The sequence below is a fragment of the Prosopis cineraria genome, unplaced genomic scaffold (genome assembly GCF_029017545.1).
Source record: "Prosopis cineraria cultivar Desert tree isolate PC_DT_omini unplaced genomic scaffold, ASM2901754v1 PC11, whole genome shotgun sequence".
Taxonomy (NCBI): Eukaryota; Viridiplantae; Streptophyta; class Magnoliopsida; order Fabales; family Fabaceae; genus Prosopis; species Prosopis cineraria.
Window position 1 is genome coordinate 14684091 of NW_026555342.1, and position 16161 is coordinate 14700251.

General features: G+C 32.9%; 3 protein-coding genes across 3 annotated transcripts; all 3 read left to right on the forward strand.

Moving 5' to 3' along the window:
* Positions 1-3314: 3314 nt before the first annotated feature.
* LOC129286626 (putative F-box/kelch-repeat protein At1g12870) lies at positions 3315-6417 on the forward strand. The gene has a single exon (XM_054922587.1). It carries the CDS (start codon positions 3439-3441, stop codon positions 4636-4638), a length of 1200 nt encoding a protein of 399 aa, XP_054778562.1. The 5' UTR covers positions 3315-3438; the 3' UTR covers positions 4639-6417.
* A 2441-nt stretch (positions 6418-8858) lies between these two features.
* LOC129286160 (probable F-box protein At5g47300) lies at positions 8859-9743 on the forward strand. Its single transcript, XM_054922176.1, has one exon. It carries the CDS (start codon positions 8859-8861, stop codon positions 9741-9743), a length of 885 nt encoding a protein of 294 aa, XP_054778151.1.
* Positions 9744-14203: 4460 nt separating this feature from the next.
* Positions 14204-15654, forward strand: LOC129286585 (putative F-box protein At3g16210). The gene has a single exon (XM_054922530.1). The coding sequence runs from the start codon at positions 14239-14241 to the stop codon at positions 15499-15501; it is 1263 nt and encodes a 420-aa protein (XP_054778505.1). The 5' UTR covers positions 14204-14238; the 3' UTR covers positions 15502-15654.
* The last annotated feature ends 507 nt before the right edge of the window (positions 15655-16161 follow it).

Consider the following 16161-nt stretch of genomic DNA (forward strand, 5'->3'; position numbering starts at 1 on the left):
TTGTAAAGAGATTGACAGCTTGGTTGCTGGGTTTTGGTGGGGCCAGAATAAAGAGGGAGGTGGAATTCATTGGAAAAATTGGTCCACTATGATAGATTCGAAGGCTGTAGGAGGAATGGGTTTTAGGGATTTGTTGTGCTTTAATCAAGCTTTATTGGCCAAGATAGCTTGGGGTCTCCTTCAGAATCCTGATGATATGTGGTGAAAATTTTTGAAAAGTATATATTTTCCAAAGTCTAGTTTTTTGCAGGCTAAACAAGGAAATAGGGCATCATAGTATTGGTCCAGTATTTTGACTGGTAGGGAGTTATTATTGAAAAAATCTTGTTGGAAAGTTGGGGATGGTAGGAGGATAAGGATATGGGAGGAGAATTGGATCCCTTAATTAGAAGGTTTAAAGCTGAGTTATATATGCAGAAATGAGGAAGAGAAAAAGCTCAGTGTGTCTTGTTTGATACATAATGGCAGATGGAACCTTGATCCAACTGAAGGGAAGATTCGCAGATAGAGAAGGAGATGATTTTAAAGATCCCAATTCCTGCTGGTTTGAAGTTGGATTGCTTGGTTTGGCTGGCTTGTAAGGATGGTTTGTATACCGCAAAATCTGGATATGCTGTGGAAAAAGCGGATAAAGGGATTGTCCTTAAGAAGGACCCGAATTCTTCTTACCAGATTTCTTCTGAATTTTGGAAGGGGATTTGGAAAGTGGTTGTTCCTCCAAAAGTGCAGCATTTTCTATGGAGGATTGGAAATGGGGCTGTGGCAACTAAGGATGCTTTGTATCGAAGGAAATGTGCTATTGACCCAGTTTGCCTTGTTTGTGGTATTGAGTCAGAAACAATTGAGCATTTACTGTTTTTTTATCCATGGACTGAGAAGTGTTGGTTTGGTTATTAATATCAGTTTTGACAGATTTCATATGAGAAGAGTGAAACATGGTAAGTCCACAGTAGCATTAATGTGCTCGTGGATTTGGAAATGTAGGTGTAATTGGGTTTTTAAAGGTGAGAAGGTGGATGCTGTCAAAACTGTCAAGCTTGTTAATGCTCAATTTGAGGAATTTGGGCATTTGAAGGAGAGGAAGAGCAATAGCAGTAAAAAATGTTTTGAGAAGAAATTGATCAGACATGGTGTTTGGGTAAGACCTAGTGAAGGATGTATCAAGATTAACTCTGATGGATCTTTTATTGCTCAAAAAGGTGTAGCTGGGGTAGGAGTGGTTTGCAGGAATTGGAGGGGTGAGTTTGTAGGTGGATCGAGCTGTGGTGTGTCTGCGAAGTCAACTTCTATGGCTGAAGGTTTAGCTCTCAGAGAAGCTATGTTGTTAAGAAATAGTTTTCCTAACATGCATGTTTGTTTTGAAGTTGATTGTGAGATTCTTTGCAGGTTGGTGCATGCTCATGAGAAAGCGAAATGTGAGTGGCAATGCAAAGAGCTGATACAGGAACTTGTTGATTTGAAAAAGTCATTGATTGATGTCTCATTTTCCTTGGTTTCTGGACAAGGAAATCATGCTGCAGATTTTTTGGCAGCTTGTGGTGCAAAGGAGATGTTTCAGCCAAATTGGTTGACTTCTGCTCCATCTCCTTTAGTGAAGTTCTTGGTGAATGATTTTTGAGGCAATAAGGGTCGTGCTTCTTTTAATATGGACTCTGATTTATCGTAATCTGAAATCCCGATATAATAGTTTTGTTGATGGCGATGGCTTTCCGCTTAGAAATCCGTTCAAGCCAAGCATCACGAAGCTGAAGCAGACGAGAATGAAGGGCGACACGCCATTTCTTCCAAAGATCTTTGCCCAATCTGATACTTTGCTCTATTTTTCCTCACTTGTGAGGCCTTAAGCATACCTCCTTGAGTTTGACCGCCGGTAATAGCCATTGGTCTCCAAAAAAATTCAACACTTAGCCATTTCCAATATTCCACTTAGCGCCCTGAACTTGGATTTAGATTTTATATTTAATATGCATGTATTTAAAATGAGAATATATAATTGTTGGTCCCTATATTTTTAGGTTTTTTTTAAGTATTAATTTCTATATTTTTTTCTATTTCTTTAAGTTTCATTTATATGTAATGTTAGTTTTTATATTTTTTAAATATGATCATAAGAAGTTAAGAACTTAGTAATGACTAACATGAATATAAACTTCATTACTTCTCATATTCTTTTATTAAAATTATGATGAGATGTATTAAAAATGAATAGAAATTAAAAAAAAACATGCAAGACATTAAATTAAAATGTTTAAAAAGACGTAATGGCCAGGATAAAAAGGTTAGTATCTATTTATAAAAAGGTTAGTATTTATTTTGTTTATGTAATATCCAATGAATAATAATTTTACTGATCCAATGGCAAAATTAATAGAGTTATGTACACATAAATAGATTTAATTTGTAAATGGTGATAAAAACTGACATTGTAGATAGATGAAACTTAAATAACTAAGAGTAATGGGGGAAAAAAAAAATCAAGGGACTAACAACAAAACTTGCTATAAGCAAAGTAGTCTAAGGGTGTTTATTACAAATTTGGTTTGATTTGATTTGGTTTTGAAAAAAAAAAAAAACAAGTTAAAACAAACCAATTGATTCACTATATTTTGGGATTCATTCAGTTTTTTTCCCTTAATCGAATTGATTTGGTTTTTAAGTGGTTTGGTTTAGGTTTGGAATAAATTTGAACTATTTTTATGAAATATTTTTCATAATTATCAATATATTCTCATATTTACTAATAATTTTTAACTATTAGTTATTATTTGCAATAAAAAAAATCTTTTGCATGCAAAAATGAAGATGAAGAAAACGCATCAAAAATATGTTAGGTTGAGAGAGAGAGAGAGAGTCCATTTTTAAAATAAACTAAACAAGCTCACATTGTAAAACCAACTAACCTTTTTTTTTTTTTTTTTTAACTTTGGTGAAGCAAACATGTGAGGCATACAAGTAAATGTAAGAGGTTTCATGTTTAAGTGCATGTAAATGTAGAGAATGTTTTGGGAGAACTGCTCTTTCAAATATAATTTGGTCAGACATGCATATCAACTTTTTTTTTTTTGTTTACCTTACCTCTTTTTAGTTTTTTTTTTGAACGAAAGTCAGTATATTAAAATATAAAATGATTACAAACAAAATGAGCTTAATTGTAATAAATTGTTTGCATGCTTTTAATCTCAATACAATGCTTGATTATAATCACTTAATTTCAATAAAAGAATAAAACTGGTAGGAGAGTCCATTTTTTAATACGGGCTCCAGGTACGCAGTATTACTCTTTAAAATTGAAAATGGAAAAATTAGTTGACATTACCCTTATCAGGGTCACACAATATAATCCCTAATGGGTAACGGCTTTGTCGGGTGCGAGGCTGCGACGGCTCTCTGTCTCTGACTCTCGCAGATCTCTTGTTGCCTGCCGGCGACACGAATCAGATGAAAATGGACAGTGATGCCTCATTTCTTCCCGAAGAAATCGTTTTAAACATTCTCAAACGACTTCCTGTGAAATCCCTGATCCGATTTCAGAGCGTGTGTAAACATTGGAAAAATGTAATCAACAGCCGATATTTCGTAGCAGACCACCTTCACTACTCCAGTCTTCAAAACCCTTGTCTTCTTTTCCAACAGAGTTCAATGAGCGTGCGTTTGCTCGATTGCGGGCTGCAACTGCAAGACCGTGAATTTCAGAACGCCCTCTTGATCAATTCGTTGAAGGGTGCTACTACTGGGATCGTGGGATCCTGCAATGGCGTGCTCTGTGTTGAAATACATCGTTGTAATGTATCTCCTCCTTCCCTTTTATTGTGGAATCCTGCGAATAGAGAGTTTAGACATGTGCCTAGAACCAGAAAATATATTGACTCTGATGATTGCATGGTAGGATTTGGATATAGTCCAATTGTTGATGATTACAAGATAGTGAGAACTTATTCAGAGTTTGATGATTCGGTTAATAGGGTGGAAGTGTTTTCATTAAGGAGAGGGTCATGGAGGGGAATCAATATTGGGAACTTAAAGGGGGTGAAACTTCATTCTGAAACTGTCACGGCTAATGGTGCTATATTTTGGTCTGGATTAAAGCTAGGTTTGGATAAGGATGAATATGATATTGAGGAACATGAAGACGATATTGAGGAGTCTGAAGATGATATTAGGGAGGGTGAAGGTGATACTGAGGTGATAGTTTCATTTGACATAGCAAAGGAAGTCTTTACATTGATGCCGAGGCCTGATTTGGACCATAATGCAGAAGAAAAGCTTGCTGTTTATCAGGACAGGCTTGCTATACTTTTTGACATTTGGGAAGATGATGGTCACGACAATGATGACGGCATGTCAAGTTTGATTGAATTGTGGGTGATGGAGAAGGGTCCAAATGCATTCGGGGAGGGATGGAATTGGACTAAATTATATACTGGCAGTCCCTCTTCATTATATCCGATGGCTATTTGGAGGAATGAAATTGTCTGCAAATCTTCTTCTGAAGAGGATGAAGATGAAGGCAGAAATGATCTATATCTGTTGAATATCTCTACTAATGAAACTAAGGGGTTTGATATTCCCAGATGGGTCGATGCTCATAGCACATACAATTATGCAGAAAGCCTTGTCTCGATTTGCAACTTCCGCTGATGTTATATCTCAACTGTTACATTGCAGATTTATTTTGTTCAAGTACTTTTAGTGAAAAGGAATAACAGTTTAGATCATTTTGTACCTACAATATTTGATGGCTTTTGAAGATGTTATCTCTAATGATAAATGCAGATATTTAACATCAGATGTGCCTGTGATTTGGGACTTGTTATCCATTAATATACCAATTTTTCTTTTTAGTTAAAAATATATCACTGATTTTATTATCTTGTATGAGAGTCAAAGAAATTAATTGATGCCTATGTCCCTCGCTCATTGCTCTAAATTAAAAGTATCTTTCTTTCTAATTTTCCTTCCCTCTGCTCCTTCCACTCCAGATTTATCTTCGTCAGCCAAAGGTGATTGAGGTTATCTGGTAATGATTTTCAATTTCCTTGCTTGATGATGTTATTTGAATTATTCACAATTGATATAGTTGTTGTTATATGTTACTGCTTTATTTAAGGGCTTTCTTGTCTTTATGCATGATTTTATTACTGCCTCTTTATCTGTTGCTGAATGTTAGAAAAGTATTGACAGTGTAGGACCTTACACGTGTTTAGGTTTAGGGTATATGTGCTGTGCCCTGTCTCTTTGATCATTTTATCAATGGAATAGTCTCTTTCTTCCTCCTTTCTTCTCCCCCCTTTTTCTCTCTTATCAGTTGTTCTATTTGCTTACTTTGCCTTTTGTATTTCTGCTGTCTTCCATTTTGGAATAATGAATGCATTTTCCTCTTGCTTTGGTTGAGTTCAAGTTTTTTTCCCTCTCATATTACCTTTTTGATATTTTAAGCTGCAATCTTTGATTAGATGTTGAACCTTCCATTGGAAGTGGACATTGTTAGTTTTATCTGTCAAATTTCGTTATGACACCACAATATGCTTTGAAATTTTGTTCATTCATAAACATAAATATGCCTAAGCTTGTTGTCATGGATTGAATTGCAAATTTTGAAACTTTAGTTGTTTGTGTGTACATGAACTGTTAATCTGCTATAGTCTTCAGCGGAAGTAGGTATTTGTGGGCAAAGTGAAAATATTGAAAGACGATAGTGACATTTATTGAAGGTTAATTCAAATTCAATGTAATTTAAAATTAGACTTAGTCTTTGTTCTGTTATCTGCTTGATCCTTATTTTTCAAGACCATAGGTAGTTGTTTGTAGTCGTGAAATCTGTCATTTGTTGAGGTACTTTCTGGTATTTTACATTTGGTTTTCAAGCCAATATATAACGCCTGTCAGCTCCGCAATATATCAGCCTTTGTTCCGCATCTATTTTTCTCTATATTTTTCATGCACTGTGTCCACATAAAACTTGCATCTTTGTATGAAGCAGCATTTGATTCCATAAAGTGATAATCTTGTAATTTATTTATCGATGTTTATTGTGTTTCTATCCTATTGTTCTGTGTGTCGGTTTCTGATTGAGATTGCTGTATATGATTACACGTTGAGCTTCCCAAAATTGTAATTTCTGCATTTGCCACTTATTTCTAATTCTGTATAGGTTAACTCAACAGACCAGGACAATGGCTTGCGTTGGCTTGATTATTTACTGCTTATTTCATCGCTTACTCTAAAGCTACTTATTCTGTCATTATATTAGTTAGTTAGTTGACTAGTTGTAACTAAGTTTGTTAAGTATGTACAGTTTAATTATCTGGTCATGACCTTTGTCAGTCTCCCATTGATGCTTTGTTTTGTTTCCTGCCTAGGAACATTGTAACAATTGTGCAAGATTATCAATTCACAGTCGCTTTATAATTTCTGCAACATGCCTTGTTCAAGGGGAGGGGTGGATCTGAGAAAGCCCCTCTTGAGATCTGATCAAAAATGACTTTGTTAGTCGCCAATGTATCATGAACTCTCCCAACTCACTTGAGTTGATTGCATTTTACAAAAATAACGATAACAAGTCTTATCTCACTAAATGAGATTGGTTATATGAATTATATGATGTCATTGTGCTCTATCATTTGTAAGATGTCACAAAATTTTCATTACCATTCACAATTGCTATGTTTTCACACCTAACATTGCCATAGTTGAACTTCCCTCCATTTCCCCCGTAGGCCACAAGCAGCTTATTGATTCCTACAAAGTTATTAAACCAACTTTTCCACTCACATTTATAGATCCGTATGCTTGTGCATATAAAAATGTGTTCATTGTATTTGTCTTCCCATATTTCTTTGCATTGCTGATTAGAGAATACTTGATAAAGTAGACATCTACGTATACCATTGCAGCTAAAGGAAGATCCTTTCAAGGCTGAATTTCAAACATCCAACCTCTGGCACCCTCCAACACACTCCCTTCTCACCACCTTTAGACCTTCTATATATAGATTCATATTAGGCCATTGTGCTGCAACTTTGACCTCCTATGTGTAGATTACTGTTTTTCTTGCAAATTGAAGGAGAAGTCAATAAAATTTATTTGTCAAGATATTTACAAGGTTCACAGAATAAAATAATCATTAAATTTATGAAAATTTAAATCTATGTTCAATCTTATTAAACTTTGCTTTAAAAAAAATTCATGTAGTTTAAAATCAATTAACGCATGCATTATAGTGGGTTGATTATTATTGAGTCTTGCAACTTGAAAGATAAATTATTAAAAGGAATCGGAGGAGTGGTCAATGGAGAACTTTTTTTTTTTTTTTGGTTCTCTCTTTTTAATATGAACATGTAATGCTCATTCAAAAGAACGTGAAAATATTATAAGAGACCAACCAACAAAAATAAAAACAAACCAGCCACCCTTAATCAACTTATGGGCGGGGTATCAAGAATATTAAAATCATTAAATAATTTATTGACTAATTTAGCAAGATACTCAACCATTCTATTATCATCCATATGCAAAAAGTTAAAGTTTATAGTCCAACTTCTATATAAAATCAAATTTATAGAATTGATGATACTTTGAAAGGAGTGATAATCATGATTGTCTCTTGTAATTGTTGAGACAACCTATGTATTATTACAAAAAACCTCTACAATCCTATACCCTTTTTTTTTTTTGCCGACATAACTTAAGACCTTTGAAAATACCAAACAATTTAGCAATGATGGGGGACATGTCTTAATTTTTGATAAAAACCTTAAATTCAGAAATCATTTCTATCCTTCAAAACTCAAGAAAAAAACTTACTGGTCGTCCAATAACATAAGAAATGACTTTTTGTCAATCTAATTTTTGATCTTTTTGTTAAACACGACCTTAGCATGACTAATTTTAAATGGTTAACAATTTTTAATTAAGTTAATCATACCAATCTTCATTAATTTGTATCACTCACAAAAAGTAGTTAATATTGAACACTTCAAATTTTATACCCCTAATATGATAATAATTAAAAATAATTATAAGAACCAATGTTATCAAAATTAATAATAATAAATAGTATATGAGATTCAGAACTCAACAATTAATTTAAATTAGTGATTAGAAATTAGCTATAAAATGAATAGGTTAAGTTTTTTGGATGTACAATATGTTTTCTGGGCATGTAATGTATTCATCGGTCCACGGTCAAAACAATCCTCACATATAAATTTTTCGTCAAGCATTTGAATTTGGAATTTTCCAAGTATTATATGATGATGAAAAATCTCTCAATGTCCGTTCGATTAGATCGAATTGTTGTTATCATATCATATGAGTCACTTATTGGTCAAAGAAATTCTTAAATAGATTAAGTGCGCTACATCATTTATAATATGTCCAATTAAAATGCTATAAGTCATATGAATAAAATTTTGTGTGACATTATTATAATTGATTTTTTATAACAAAATGTATATTTAATTTTCTCTCTCTACTATTATTAATATTAAAATAAATTTATATTTAATAATTTTTTAATGTCATATTTTTATTGGACAGAATATAAATGATGTGACACATCCAATCTATTTAAAAATTTCTCTCCTAACCATTCACCAAATCTAAATCTTGAACGGATTGATAGGTGATAGTTGTTTGAATTCAAAATAATTTAAAATTGGACTTAGTCTTTGTTCTATTATCTGCTTGATCGTTATTTTCAAGATTATAGCTAGTAGTTTGCATGTATAGAGTCGATCAAATCTGTCATTCGTTGAAATATTTGTTTTTTTTTTTTGGGTGTATTTTACCTTTGGTTTTTGAGACAATGATATATAATGCGTATGTCAAGCCTGCAATATAACATGCAGCCCCTAGTAATGGCAGACGACGAGCTGCTTCTTCCTGACGATATCATCATCAACATTCTTTGTAGGCTTCCCGTGAAAATCCTAATCCAATGTCGATGTGTATGCAAACACTGGAAAAATCTCTTCAAGACTCAACATTTCATCACATATTTCCTATCCCAGAATCAAGAATTTCATCGTCTTGGATATACGATGAATCTTACATTCTCTAGTCTGTCCTCGGATTTCGGCAGGCACAGTATCAATTCCTTGTCTCCCGTAAATGTCTTTTATTCTCGCAAAGACTTGTTTTGTCTTGAATTCGCAGATTGTGACATGATTTCTCCTAATAATCCCCTTTTGCTATGGAATCGAAGAATTAGAAAGGTACAAAAAGTGCCCCAAACCAGTGCTACGAATTTCAAAGGACGACACTCGTGCGTAGGGTTTGGTTTTAGTTCAAAGATCAACGATTACAAGATAGTGAGAATTTACGTTCCTGAGAATGATCGAGTGGAAGTGTATTCATTGAGCACAGATTCGTGGAAGGAGATAAAGCCTGGGAATGTTCTAGAGGGCCTAAGGATTAGTTTAAGAACAGTAACTATGCATAATGGATTAATGTATTGGTTTGCATGGAAACAAGAAAGGGAAGATAGGAATGAAATAAATTATGATATGCTAGTTTCATTTGACATAGTCAAGGAAATCTTTTCATTGTTACCAATTCCTGCTTTTGAGGTCGCAGGACCAAGGTCTCACCTCATCGGATCATATCATTTGAGTTCCTATGATAGACTTGCTCTACGTTCTCCCCTTCGACCACATGATTACCGAGTTTTATTCTATCGATGTCTTCGGTGGAAGAAGCTACGTCGTCTTTTTTATTGGTATAATACAAGACCAGGTTTCTAAATTTATGGTAATGTTTTTATTTAATATATTCAATTGGAAAAATTTCAGTGAGGATACCTTGACCATACATAATTTCAGTTAAAACTCTAAAATTCTGAAATTTCAAGTTTCCCACTTCTGTCACCCTCTAACACACTCCCTTTTTACCACCTCTGGAGTTCTTATATATAAATTCACTTATTCATATTCATAATGGTGTTATGTATGAATATTCCAAATTTCACTTATATTATTTGTTCATTTTTCATACATTAATTATTAATTTTTTTACATGAATTATTCATATGCCTAACTTCAACAGAATCAACAAAGTCATTTCAGTAAATTTTTTAATTTCATTTCAATCTTCCACATATACAGTAAAATTTCATAATTTTTAGGATTTTTATTAGTATTAAGTTTGGTCAAGAAGTTCTCACTGAAATTTTTCCTATTTAATTCTTATTAGGCATTATTATAGCCGGTAATACCTTTATGTTTCTTGCTTATTATATCTTTTTCTATTATTCTATTCATCTATTTTTTATGTTTCTTTTCTTTTACATAAAATAGGATGCAGATCTCAAATAATGCTGGAAGGATACTATAGAGGAGCTTTTAATCAGTTCAGATATCTTCTCCTTTCTTCGAGTTTTTCCTCACTTTACTTTTTTTTTTTTTGTTTTCTTCCACGTGTTTCCCCTTCTCTGGCTCCCCTAATTATAGATGCCTTCAAGTGGAATTTTACGCTTCTTATGTACTTTTTACTTTTTTTAATATAGTTTTTTTTGTTCAAAAATAATTCTCCAAGGAAAGAACCATCAATTATATTATTATTATTATTATTATTATTTAACTGGAGTGTGAAGAGTGGCAAGAGGAGACAAATCCAAACATTCATGTTATTGCTAATGATCCATAAACTCTCGTATAAATAAAAAGACACGGGTTTGATCCGGCTTATAATGTCAACAATGTCTCTTTTTTTTTTATTTCCTTCATTTAAAAATATAAGATATTTTTTGAGGAGTTGAATATTAAAAAATATAAGGTATTTTTAATCTTTTAAGGTGTAATTATTGTCTTTTTTTAAAAGCATTCCTATTGATAAATGGTTTTATATTTATTATATGGTGCTTAATAAAGTTAAATATAAAAAGATATAGGGTTACTTTAAAAATAAATAATTACTTTATTGAAGGGTAAGATTTGATTAAAAATATTTTATATTTTTTAATAAAAAATGTATATGTCTATCTATATAAAAGTTGAGTTCAAAGCACAATTAGAGCTAGGCCTCCACATTTGTATGGTGACGTGGTTGAACATTGTTGGCCTCCAATACAAATACGTTGTCAACAAATTAAGTTTTTCATCTATGATTTCAAATTTGCGTAAAATTTGTTATAAAAATTATTATCTCATATATATATATATATATATTACAAGATCTATGATTTCAAATTTGTACAAAATTTGGTTTACTTTCTTTTCCTTTTTTTACGTTATCAATATAATTGGTCTTTTTATTAAAAAATTATCGAGATCTATTAATTGGAAAATATCTCATCAATTAAAATAAAATATAAAATTATTATCAGCTGTACAAAAATAATATTCTAAAATATTTAAGGATTAAGCATTATTTTTACCCTTCAACTTTATCCGAAGAGTCATTGGAGGCTATAAATTTAACTATAAATTAATTATATCTCTCAATATTAAGAACTCCCTCCTTCATTACCTTGTTGTTTTCTCACCATTAATTAATAGTTAGTGGGTCTCACATTATATTTTAAATATTTTTTATTATAAAATATTTGAGTTGAGGCATTTGAATAAAAGTTAAGGGACAAAAATGCTCCTTGATCCTATAACTATTAAAAATAATAAGACTCATTGATGACTAATGAACATCAAATGTTTTAAATGTTAGAGTGATGAAAGAGAGAATCTTTAATGTTGAGGGGATAGAATTACCCTATAGTTGAATTTATAATACTTAGTGACCTTTCGGGTAAAGTTGAGGGACAAAAATAATCATTAACCTAATATTTAATTATTGATAAAGATAAAAAAAAGTCTACATAAATTTTAACATCTAATTTTAAAATTTGTAAATTATAAATTTTTAATTAATAATAACGTTTTTTAATATAGTTACCTATTATTTTTAGGTCAAGTTGGGTAGGATCATATTGGAGGGAAAGCTCTCATGAGTATTTTTTACTACTAATTTAATTCAATCGGATTGGGTCTTAACCTTAATATACTATTAATTCAATTGTTTAAAAATGCTAACAAATGGTTATGACATTATTTTTCAGCTTTTTATTGAATCCCCACAACTAACAACCATGAGACTAGTCATCAATTAAAGAATTTAAGCATTACTTAAGGGTTATCCTCTTAAATTCTTAACTTTCACCTACATACTACACCATCACTTCACCCCACCTAAGCTTTTTAATCTAATCATTTTTAATTTAAAAAATTAAAATTAGACAACCCAAATAAGAAATAACATATAATATTAAATAAATTTGACATGACATATTTTTATTAAATAATATATAACTAATGTGATGCATCATGCATATGGAAGAATTTTTCCTTAAATTAGTGATGACAAATTAGCTCTGAAGTAAGTGGGATAAGTTTTTTGTATGAAGAAAATTATTGTTAAAACTTAGCCTTATATAGTCATGAGGCCGAACACATGGGTCAAAATTAATGGACACACAATTTAACTTAAAAAAGAAAAGAAAAATACACCAATAAAATTAGGTCTAATGAAAAGGATTAGTTTCTCATAATGTAACAAATTAAAGTTTAGATTTTTATTAAAAGAGGTGTTTACATTTAGTGTTCGATCTCGTTTTAAATATATATAATTGTTTTTAATAAAAGAATAATTATTAGTGATAATTTTTTTTTAAAAAATATACATTTGCATTAGGTATTTAAATATTTAAAACATTTTGCAATAATGCAATATACAAGACCAACCATGTTAAAGAAGAGATGTCCATGTTTAATATTAACAAATTTATCTTGGATAAGAGGAGACATGTGAAGAATAAAAAAAAACAATGTAATATATAGAAATTGACCCATTAAAGGATGCAAGATGTTTGCTTGGCTTGCATACAGGGATTGTCTGTTGACTAATATTGCTCATAGTAAGAAAGGAATCACTAGTGGCGAGACTTGTGTTTTCCGTAAACAGGAAGCAGAGGATGTCCACCATGCTCTAAGAGAATGCGACCAGAAGAAATCTATGTGGAAATAACTGATCCATCCTTCCAAGTGGAATGGCCTTTGTAACTTGAACGTAAAGGATAGGATTAGCTGGAATGTGAGAATATCTCCCATAAGGAGCATACGGATATTAGGCACTGGGGAATGGCATTTATCATCATTTGGAGGTCATGGAGGTGTTCAAACTTGTACTGCCTCTGTTTTTTTTTTTATTAAAAAAACTATTACTTTTGACTTGGATATTTTTATAAGCAAAATTAATTATTTTAATAAATATTTATTATATATTTTTTAAATCACCTTTCATAATTTACAGAAACAATTAATGTATGGTTATATTGATTAATATAAAACATTTTAGTTTACTTATTTTTTTTTTCAAATATAATTATTATACTTGACTAATTTTTTTTAAACTGTGTGATATATTTATAGAAAGGGAAGGAGTATGTATTCTATGGGAATCTAACACCCTTGGACGTCGGAGAGCATTATGGAAGCTCAACCCAAGCTGAAGCAGTTAAGAGCCTTTGGAGCTCGAGAAGATATTGGAGACTAAAAATGGGTCCCTTCTCTTGATCGAGGGGTGGACAATGCTGAACATGGATGGTGCTTTCTCTGTCCTCGAAAATATTGTAGCTTGTGGTAGATTGCTTCGAAACTCGAGCAATGAGTTCTTAATGGGATTCATTAACAGAATGGCGGCAGGTGACAATTTCTCTGCAGAAGTTTTGGCCTGTTTCCATGCTCTGAAGAGGGCATGGGATGATGGTATTCGAGGCCTAATTCTAGAATTTGATTCAGCTGAGGCCTTGATTGTGTTTGAGGCAACAACTAATTCTGACTGTTATGGAGCTATCGAATCAGTTCAGCAGCTTTTGATACGTGATTGGGAGGTTTAACTCCAGCTTACTCCTCTTTCGAAGAACCAAGCAGCGAATTTTCTTGCATAGATGGGTCTATCTGCAGTGATGGAATTCCATGCAATCCACTAAGCACCTATGGAATTAGCTAAGGTCATCGAGAAAGGGAGGATGGATGCACGGATTGTAGTGCCCACTTGCTTAGTCGTGCTGACTTTATTTTATCAAACAGAAAAGAAAAGAAAAGAAAAGAAGTTGGTCCATTAAATAAAATAAAATAAATTTCAGTAAAATGGAATAATACAAGCGGGACCCGCAACGCGACCGTCTTCTTCATCAATCATAGACTAGAGACGATAGATTCCATTCTGCAATCCCTAATTGGCCATACGATGAAGCAGGGGGTGATGGATGCAGAACTACCATTTCTTCCTCAAGAAATCATCAGAAACGTTCTCATACGACTTCCTGCAAAATCTATAATTCGATTTCGATGTGTCTGCAAACATTGGAAAAATCTCTTCAAAAACCCATCTTTCATCGCAGACCACCTCCACCACTCCAGAAATCGAAACCCTTATCTTCTTTTCCAACGGAACGGTAGAGCCAATCCTTTGAACTTATATCTGCTCGATTGCGAGATGAAAGTCTGTGAATTTCCGAATGCTCCATTGATTGGGTCCTTGTTGGGTGCTACCATCATCGGTTCCAGTAATGGCTTACTCTGTGTTCAGATCGATAGGAATGGTATCTATCCTCCTTCCCTTTTGCTGTGGAATCCAGCGATTAGAGAGGTCAGACAAGTGCCCAGAACTATTAATGATTTTGTGGGTGATTGCCGTTTAGGATTTGGATACAGTCCTGTTGTTGATGATTACAAAATAGTGAGATCCTATGCAAACTTTGGTGGTGCGATTGATTGGGTTGAAGTGTTTTCATTAAGCACAGGGTCATGGAAGGACATAGATTTTGGAAACTTAGGGGGTGTAAAACTATTTTCAGAAACTGTCACTGGGTCATGGAAGGACTTTGATTTTAGAAACATTTTAGAGGGTGCAAAACCATGGGAAACAGTCAATGCTGATGGAGCAATGTTTTGGTATGGGTCAAAGCTAGGTGTGGAGCAGGGTAGAAGAGTTGATATTGATTTCATAGTTTCATTTGATATAGCAACTGAAGTGTTTACGTTAATACCATGGCCTGCTTTAAACTCTAATTCAAGTGCCAAGCTTACTGTTTATGATAACAAACTTGCTGTGCTTTCTAACAATATGGTTGGAGACTTTGAATATGTGATTGATTTGTGGGTGATGGAGGAGAGGAATGGTGTATCTGGGGAGAGATGTAGTTGGGCTAAGAAATATAGTTGTAGCCAATTTATGTACAGTTTAAATCCAGCAACCATTTGGAGGAATGAAATTGTCTGCAATGTTGATAGGCCTGGATTTAGTAGCTTTATGGTTGGATCTAGACTGATTAGGGAAACTGAACCTGAAGCAGAGGATTATGAACCAAAAACTCATCTATCTCTGACCAATCTAAATACTAAAAAATTCCGGATCTTTTCTGTCCGCAGATGTCGCCACGATCATCTCATTTTCAATTATGTGGAAAGTCTTGTACCAGTTGGCAACTACCATGTTGAAGAGCCTTGATTATTACATTGCTGGTTTACTTTGTTTTAGTACTTTTGGTGGAAATGATTACAATTTAGATTGTTTTGTACCTGTTAGGATTGATGTCCTTTATGGAGACTTTTATCTAGAGTGATAAATGCAGAAATTCAATATCAGATGTTCCTTAATTTATTTGACTTGTCTATGATACCAGGTTGTTCACTTTTCTTTAAAAAATGCATATACAATGGACAATCTGGACTCGAATCATTTTATTTAATATGAAAAGGAATAAAAGTAAGTGGCTTGTGTAAGTAGGTTTTTACTTTTTAGTTCAAGCAAGGTACTATGGGTGTGGATTTATAGTCAGGATTGTGGATCTTACTTCGCGGAAGACCCAGGGAAATGGCATTTAAGCAGCAGAAACATGATTACCCACGTGGTGACTAAGATTTAAGTCTTGCTTGCTACTGTTATCACCTAAAAGGCATCATATCATCATCAACTTAAAATAAGAACTATGTAGGAAGTCGATCTGAACAACATAGCTTGTGAACAGTATTACAGTAATCAAAGTAAGCAATACGGCTTTGCTATGTGATTTGTTTGCTTCTACCATTTTTTTAGACATTTATTCTTGGGGAAACACAATCATTGATCTCTATAATTTTATCAGATTTTGTTTTTAGTTCTTATAGC